General features: G+C 38.6%; 1 protein-coding gene across 1 annotated transcript; it reads right to left on the bottom strand.

Moving 5' to 3' along the window:
* Positions 1-296: 296 nt before the first annotated feature.
* Positions 297-8,100, bottom strand: LOC134842753 (uncharacterized). The gene is made up of 5 exons (XM_063859231.1): positions 7,958-8,100; positions 7,610-7,745; positions 6,950-7,110; positions 6,603-6,733; positions 297-648 (listed from the first exon to the last, which is right to left on the bottom strand). Exons 1-5 carry the CDS (start codon positions 8,010-8,012, stop codon positions 391-393), a joined length of 741 nt encoding a protein of 246 aa, XP_063715301.1. The 5' UTR covers positions 8,013-8,100; the 3' UTR covers positions 297-390.
* Positions 8,101-9,106: the final 1,006 nt, after the last annotated feature.

The raw sequence follows: 9,106 nt of genomic DNA, 5'->3' as shown, positions 1-9,106 counted from the left end.
CAAACGGTGAAAATCTCAAAAAAAAAAGAATTATTGCTTCAAATAGATTTTATGCAGGAAAACATTTTGAGTTATTTCTAAAACAAAATAGGTATGGAATAGGTTTATGATGGAAAGCAATGGATTTTTTTGTTTTCCCAAACAATTGATATTATGATCTTTAAAAACTTTACGTGTTGAAATCCATTATCTAGATCTCATTTTAATCAACGAAATATTCATATCATCAAATTTACCCAAAATCTCCGCGCGGGTTGTTAAATTATAAATCGTTTTTTTCTAAAACTGCAATGATACTTTCGCTTACTGCGCAGTATTATCAAAACCCGAGTTTTATTGATTTGTTCTGTATGAGAACAAAACAGAATATGCCGTTTCAATCTCGAGTTGTTACTCAACGCATATCCAGGGATTATCTCTGCACATAACATTATGTTTGAACCAGTGGAATGTCAAATCTTCTCGCGGGTCTTCAAAATTGATAACTTTAGTGTCAATGTCAGGAATGCCTGTGCCTGGGTAATCCTTCCCTGCTATGATGTAGGGAGCACCATGTACTATATTCGGGTGGTGGTCTCTCCGCAGTGGCCCTGGACCAAATCCAACTATCATAATTACGTTCGCACACAACCATGGAAGGTGAATTGCCTAAACAAAACCTTTTGCAAGATAACCCACAGAAAAAGTTTTCAACAGGTTTATTAATTATTATGAATCAAAAGCGATTCAGATTGAAAAATCATAATGAAAAGTCAGAAAAAATTGTTAGCAACATAGCTTTCTCGCAAATCTCCAAAAATCTTGGAAAATTCTTCCAGGTCTGTAGTGGAGACTGCATGACGTATTTATATTATGTTATTACGTAATTGTTTAGTAATGCCGAGGTCATTGTCATAGTTAGCATGACCTTTAGATAGCGCCATTCGTATCATTAGATACAGCCAGCAGTTGGCTTTAAAGTAGAGCTATCGCGGCCTAGTTGTATTCTATCACACCCCATCGTAGGAACTCCCGGTACCGTAGGAAGATTCGGCCCAACTACTCCAATTAGAAATAATCGCAAAGAAGAAGCAGGCCATAGAAGATTTGATCTCCCCAGAAAATCTTTATCCTACGCTGTGAGAACCAGAGGAAAAGGATGCTAATGCGATTCGCAACGAACGGGAAGGCCGGAACAATGGGTCTAATGCTGCGTGACGAGACAAAAAAAACCGTCGGATCGAGGAGGAAAAACGTCTATTCAAAAGAACTACCCGGGGTGAAGCGGATAAGAGGTTGAAACTAAAATTTTTCCATCATCAAACACTGACAACGATATTTCTATCAAAAACATTAGAGACAGAAGACGGTAGACATAGACTTCACTGAAACGTGTAAGCTAGTGGTGGATACATTCTATGGAGAAATAAAAGTTACAAATCGGCGATTCGTTCTGTTTATTAGGAATTAAAGAGAAGCAGAAGGAATGGAGCAGTTCTTTGAAACGCTGAATCGTTTTGACGAGATGGAGGATGCCATTGAGCGAGACTTGGTTTTATTTAATATGAGAAACGTGCATATTCGCAAGAAGTTGTGTAGGGAAACACTTGCACCAGTGGACGTTTTGCACTTTGCAGTGGTCAGGAGAAAGGTGAAATTCTATACAAAAGATGGCTCCCAAAATGACTCAGAAAAAGTTTTAATGAAGGTTAGCAAGTTTTGTCGACAAAGGTTCAACAAGCTGGTTATGTTAAAAGAGAACCAATAAATGAAATCAAAGATCAACGTGGTGATAAAAAAGCATAACTATGGCAACTGGTTAAAACTTAACCAACAAGGTATGTGACCAGCTCGATACATTATTCGTAACAGTTGGGGGGAATGCGGATAATTTGGAAACCTTGCAAAAAAAACGAAGTGAACTAGCGATTTTACCCATTATGAAACGATTGTGACGCATAGATTTGATAACGATGACGTTGAAGAAGGATTCGTTGTTTTCGCAATCCGTACGGTGTGAGATAAGGCTGGAATTAAAAACTGGAGGTCGTTGGACGTCAAAAAAGAGAAAAGCCAAAAGAGCACGGATTTCCAAACAGATTGCGCTAGCCCACAATCTTTCGTCTCGCAAGGAAAAATATACGAACTGAAGATGAAGGATAGATTATTATCAAAACGACGTCATCAAAATCATTGGAAGAACCTTTGTTGATATCGAACCCGAAGGCTGGATCGCCCAAGATGCTGAACTATAAATCAGTGAGGGCGGTCAAGGTGACATAATTGGAAAATATATCTTACCACTGCTCGCCATTGAAGTGGAACAGAAGCGAGTGACGCGGGCATTAAGCGACCTTACTGGGACGGAGAGTACATCACAGATCCAATTTTCACCAGTACAACGTAAATACATCAAATGTATGTTGAGGGAGTACAAAAGTCTCATCGAACGAAAAGGTGTAACTAAAAATTGCGAAGTCAGAAGACATTTCAACGAACCGATGCGACCGATCCAGGATAAAGGAAAACGTGTACCGATCCACGTATTACCGATTCACAAAAGCTGATGAAACGATAGAAAAATTGTAGAAAGAAGGGCACATCGAAAAACTAGGCATTTGTACCGGGGGTTGCTTTATCTTACTAACAGTCGCTACAACTAAACGGGATGAAACGGTCAAAATGACCCCAAGTTCGAAACTCATAACAAAGCAAGAGAAATGAACTCGATGGCAATGTCGCATTCGCGATGAGCGGAATTTCTTCTGACCCAATTTGGTTCCATAAGCTCGACCTGAAATTCGCATACTCGCAAATGCGTCTAAGCGAAAAACTAGTTCAGACAACACAAATTCAGCATCGTCGGGGACATAACAGGTCCGTATTGTTTTAAAACGGGATTTTACGGATTGGGTGATTTGAATAAGGAATTTCAAAGCATTATGGGCTTAATGATGGGTCATTTACCGGGAGTGCATGTCTACTTGTACGACATTCTCATCGCGACGAGAAGTTCACAGCAACGCCTTTTCAAGTGTTGGATGAAAACAATGCCGCCGCAAATTAGAGTAAATGTACTTTTTTCACAAGAACATGAATATTTAGGTTTCAAATTTTCAAATGCGGGTACAGTTGAAGTTGAGAGGAAAATCGACTCGATTGTTAATAAGAAACAGTCCGGGAACTTAACCAATAGTCAGTTGATAATAGCGTTAATCCATCATTTTGTTCGGTTTATTTCTAATTCAGCTGCTAGCACAACAAACTTTAACGATCTCATGAGAAAACTTTCACGTTTAAAATGGGAAGAAACACATAGTAGGGCGTTTGCTAAACTTAAAAAATTTAATTGTTTTGTCCAAAACCAACATTTTGATGTAAATTGGAGTACGCGAGTGAAACGTGACTCATAGAAGCAAGGCCTGGCGGAGGCTCTTAAAAAATTATTTGCCCAGGAACATGTTGCTTGTTGATTTTTTTCTCGGGATCCGAACGGTACAGCTCCAAAATTATCGGAGTTGGACGATATATTTGTTGTAGCACAAATTAACGCGGTTTGTCGTCTATTTGAACCGTCGGCTAGCGCAACCAGAGATGAATTGAACCACCAAAAAAACCTCATAACCAGAACAAAACCAGAACGTTAATTTTGTAATCGGAAGGAACGTGCAGCGAAGAAACTAACTGACACTTTTCGGAAGTACTAATTGATCAGAATTTGCGTTGCAAATCACAAGCGAACTGAACACTGCCAAAATTGTGAGATTATCAACCCATGGGTCAACTCCTAGCTATGGACCATGAAATACCTTCAGTTAGGGTTAATGGCGACAATTTCCTTCACCAGCCATCGGCTGAAGCTATACCTCCGGTTAGGTTTCTGGCCTTTTTGTTCGATTTGCTGGAATTTTTTGACGCTGAGTTAATCTTAACTAAAGCGTACGAGTTTTTAAGTTGTGTCGTTGAAGCTATAGAAGCATATGATCTCGATAATAAGAACCTTGGCCCTTACTTTGGATAAACTAAATTTGGATAAGTTACATACCTCAAATGGCATATTTTCTTTGAAAAACGGCGATGCCCTGTCAGTTGAGACACAAATGACATTCGGTTGTGTTTAGATGATAGACGTTTTGACGATAGACGATATAAAAAAGCTAGATACGATGAAAGAACCAAACCAAAAAAAATCAAATGGGATTGCTCGACCCATTGCCCGCGGTGTGGGGCGAGAACAAGCATCTACTAACGTGTATCAATAGTTTCCGTCCGTTCAGATAATGACGAGAACGACTGCTAAAGTAATCCACGAATCTTTCAAGAACTATACTGCCTTACATGCCATACCGAGGGCTATTAGACCCGATCAGTGAACAGGATTCGTAGTAAAATCTATTGGCGAATTCTGCAATAGAAAAATTATTAAAGTATTTAGTGCTGCCTTAGGTTACGAACAAAAAGCTTTTTCCCGGTCAGTTTATGCAAGATTAGACTCCAGCAGACGATGATTCGAAGATGGAAGTCTACGACCGAACTGAGCATCTGTTTGCGAGAGACTCGTCCTAGGGGACTAGCCGAGAAATGAACAAAGCGCCAAGTCTCATGGCGCAATGAAAAGCTTACAAAATCTTTATAAAAAACCAGGACTGCCTAAATTCCAAAACTTATTGTGATTTTTAACGGAACAAATAGTTCGAGAAACCGAGCATACGGTAACTCTGGTTTCTGATTCTTAATAAAATTGACCTTTCGATAAGCTTGGCAAAAAGCCATCGGATGTTTGGGGACTAGTTAGTTCGGCCAAACCAGCAAAGCTAAAGGCATCAGGAAGCAGTACAGAGGACAAGGGTCTACGAAAGCTAAGCAGGAGGGGATGGATGGCGAGGAGGCAGATACACGAAGGTACGACTCAAAATCACATCATCATGGATAGCTCATCCGATGACACCAATAAGTCAAATGTGGTCTACAAGCCGAAGCCGATACGAGAACCAGAAGCGATCTCATACGCTACTGAGCTACCTAGTCAAGTGAATAGAGATTCACAATCTGAACCGCGACAAATTAAATAGTCGAGCTCAGAAAAAAACAGTATGTTGGGATGGACATTAACAAAACGCCAACTGCAGGACGAGATTCAACAAATAGCTCTATTGTGATATCATCTGCTGAAGACTTAGAAGAGATTTAAGACCTCGACTGCTACGGAAGTGCTACAGAGCTCATCTTACAGAAAATCTGAAGGACGGTGGAAGAAGTCGCCGAGAACACCGAAAGTAGTTAAGAATTTTTCAGTAGTCCGTCGACGGCCTAGGATTGGACAACGTGTGTCAGCAGTCAAGATGGTAACCGAAGAAGATCCCTAGCTCGAAGAAACGCAACGCAGAAGATATGTTTTTCTACCGCGAAATGTGTAGGTTTTTTTGTAGATACGCAGGATCGTCAAGCACACTAAAAGAATTTCTTCGGTTATGGATAGTGAAGGAAACACTACTGATAAATTTAGAGGTCAGGTGGTTTTTCATGGGCTAGAGGCTCGAATGCGGAATAGTCGCAAAAATCTATCACTGGGAAAATAGTACACACCGTGCAAGCGGAAGTACAAATAAAGAATGAGGCGATTGACAGAGCCGGCCAAAGTAACTGGACTGTATTGACTCGGATTTAGGAGTCTGTGCACGCACCGGTTACGCGAAGAGTTCGAATTTTTTGTCCCGAGGCCATTTCCAACCAGAATGTTTTACCGCAGGAGCAAACAGAGCCAGCAGGGCCGGGGGCTGGTATGGAACAAACAGTGTTTACAAAACATGACACGAGTACAAAAAGTAGAACTGAAAAACGGAAAGACGTAGTTGCTGAAGCCGCAAAATTGGCCAATACCAGCAACGAGTCTCGTAGCGCAATGCAACCTGATGATATCATCGGAATAGCGGAATTGGCCAAAATCAGTGGCGAGTTTAGCGGTCCAATGGCAGTCGACGATTTGGACATCGCCGAAAAATTGTCTGTTATCAGCATGACAGAGGAAGATCAAAGGCAGGTTCTGGAGGAGCTTGAAAACTTATAAAGAACTTAATTTTCCTCTTAAGTAGAGAAGATAAAGAGGATTAGATTCGCCTTAAGTACCGAGGGTACTAGTGACTTAAACTTCCCGGAACTTTTGAAACTATACAACTTTGACTCATATTGAATCAAGTAAACTATTAAGTAAATGAAATTGTTGTCAAATTGACGAAGGGGGAGAGTAGTGGAGACTATGTATGACCTATTTACTTTATGTTATTAAGTATTCATTTAGTAGGGCCAAGGCCAAGGTCATTGTCATAGTTAGCATTATCATTAGATATCACCAGAGAAGCTGATGTTGAGTTAAATTCAAGTTGATTCTCTTACGTTTTACCTAAAATTGTAACGTCAAGGTTACTTTCTCAAGGTCATTTGCCAAAAGATTCACATAAGAAAAATTTCTAATGAAGTTTAGTTCATTGGGTTTTTTCGGATTTCTTTTGGGTGGTTCAAACAAGTGTGGAAATCCGGTTTTATCAACCACAAAAAAATGCCCGCCTCGCTCAAGCTTTAGGTTTGTCTCTGAAAAAACGAGTCTGTTTTCAAGGCCTGCTAACCGACAATAAGTTGAGTGGTTTCGATTCATTCGTGTAGTCGGTGAGTTTGAACATGTATTCATCAGGTGACATTCTTCTGTTGAGGAACCCATTCCTCATGTATTGTGCTACTTGACCAGTGCAACAAATTTCTGAAAAATCACGAGATGCCATTGTTAGACTAACAATAATTCCTCAACATGGTTTTGGTTTTTTTGAAGTAGTTCTAAGTTTTGTTCCGATTTTTGGGGGTAATTACTCTAAGTTTTTGTCATTATATAAAAATGCGAAAAGATTTTTGAAGGTTTCCATTCCAGTATCACTCTACATTTGTACTCTTCGTTTTAAGTTTTCAATAAAACTTTTACCGGGATTTTTGGAGTCAATAAAGTTAATAGGGCGCCAGTTTTCCCAGGCGAGTGTTTCGAACCACCTGACACACGTTCTGGCGTCGCCACCTGGATGATTATCCATGAAATGGTTAGAATTTATGAGCGGAGCGATGTATCCTTCTAGACAGTAGTAATCACTAAAAGCAAAAAATACCTACAGAAAGAACCACAATCAACCTGACCTCCCCTTCTCTAAAACATATCAAGAAGTCACACTAGATCCATTATTCAATTTTAGTTGATGTCTCCACTCGGCTCTGCGTGTCAATTACTCGATTCTCGTTGCGTTGACCAAATATCCAAAAAAAATGCCATCTTTAACACCCACCTTCCCCTCTCCCAGTCATTTTGATGGTGGAGGATAATTTGACCCACGAACTTTTAAAAACAGTATTTGCCAGCGAAAAACACTTCTAACTTTTTCTGCATTCAAAACTAGGTCGTTTAATCTCAACTTTGAACAAGTCCTTGTATTTTGAATATTCCTTTCAAAAATATATGTCTCTTTTTTTGCTGAAAAAAAAATAATGCTTCGAAATGCTGTTTTTTTCACGTTTTTTGAGCAGAATTTTTTCAATCGATTGTATTTTAATGAGATGCTAAGCGCAAAAACTTTTTTTTCTGCGAACAACTTACCTGCGCTTTCTGCATGTATCTCCGTATTTGCCTACTCCATTGGCTAGCCAAAAGACCAGGGACTCCCAGTTGGCTGCAGGGGCGCGTGGCTGCCATGTATGGCTACCAGGATGGGTTGCAAATGCCAGTCTTGTCACTTGTGAAACAAAGTAACAATGATTTTGTTATTCAATTTGGCCTCTGTTCGAGCTTCTTTTTTTTCCAAAGATTATTCTTTTAAATCTTTTAATCGCTTTTTCGTTTCTGCTATAGTTATTGTTCTTGACGCTCAAAAAATAAAAATAAATAATTAACATTCATATTTAAATGTGTGATTGTTTTTTTCCAGATTATATCAAACTTACGCACCTAGACAAAATAAGATCCATAAGATCCATGACAAAAAATTTGATAATGGTTGCATAATTGGAGTTGCTATGATGTTTACGTAAAATCAAGCCAGGAAATACCAAATTAAGTGCAATTCTCACAGCTCAAGTTAACCAATCAATTCCAACCTTGACGTACAAATAATGATGTGAACATAGAGCGAACTTTGAATCTGAAGATGATGATCTAAATATCTCAACAATTTTGGTATAGTTTTTCTGTCATTTAAACTATCTTTTGTGATCATGTCGGTGATGATGGCGATGATGGTACGATGGTAATGTCAATTTTACGATGTTACGATATTTCTCAAATCTTAAACAGAGAAAACTAAGAGAAATTTTCCAGACAACTTAAGAGGCAAGCATTCTGAGCAGAAAAGTTTAGTCATTGTATTCTCAAACCATCCTCCTAGTCTCGGAAATTTTCAACAGGGATTCCCTTAATCCTCGTTACCCTAAAATATTACTTTTTGGTCCCGACATTGTGTGTTTTGACCACTGAGTTGGTTATAAACTTTATGCTGTGATGTGTGTTTTATATATATTTTTTTGCTTTTTGCCTTTTTTCAAATTTGTTCTTCGCCAAAGCGGAACTGACTAAGTAATGTATTTCAATGCTCACCTAATTCTTCTGAGTTTTATGGGCTTTATCCGGACAAAACGCATAAAACGGGAAGTTTCAAACGCGTTTTTCTCAAATTGGTAAAACAACAAATATGTATCTAATTCAGACAATTTTTTAAGCCGCAGCATTTTAATTTCGTTATCTATCCAGAAATTTTGTGTTTAAATCTTGTTTTGTTTTCGATAAATTGGAATAAAGTGAGTAAAAGTTTCTTCAAAATTTTCGCAGCTGTTGAGAAGCGTTTTCAATTTTTTTATCAAAATTCACCAGAATTTTGTTGTTCGGTCACGAATAGCATCTTTAATTTGCTGAATAGCTAATAGACTTTTGAGATTCAGTCATTTTCTCGACGTTAATAGTTCTTCGCATTCTTTCTCATTTCCTCCACCAAACGTCAGTTTAACAGCGTAATAATATTTTAAAGTTATAGATATTTTTTGGAAATTTTTTAAATTTTAGAGTTTTTATGATATCCGTCAGGGCTGCTATGAAAAAAACTCA

The sequence above is a fragment of the Symsagittifera roscoffensis genome, chromosome 3, assembly GCF_963678635.1.
Source record: "Symsagittifera roscoffensis chromosome 3, txSymRosc1.1, whole genome shotgun sequence".
In the NCBI taxonomy this organism is placed as follows: domain Eukaryota; kingdom Metazoa; phylum Xenacoelomorpha; order Acoela; family Convolutidae; genus Symsagittifera; species Symsagittifera roscoffensis.
The sequence above is the reverse complement of the archived record's forward strand: the minus strand, read 5'-3'. Positions and strand labels throughout refer to the sequence as shown.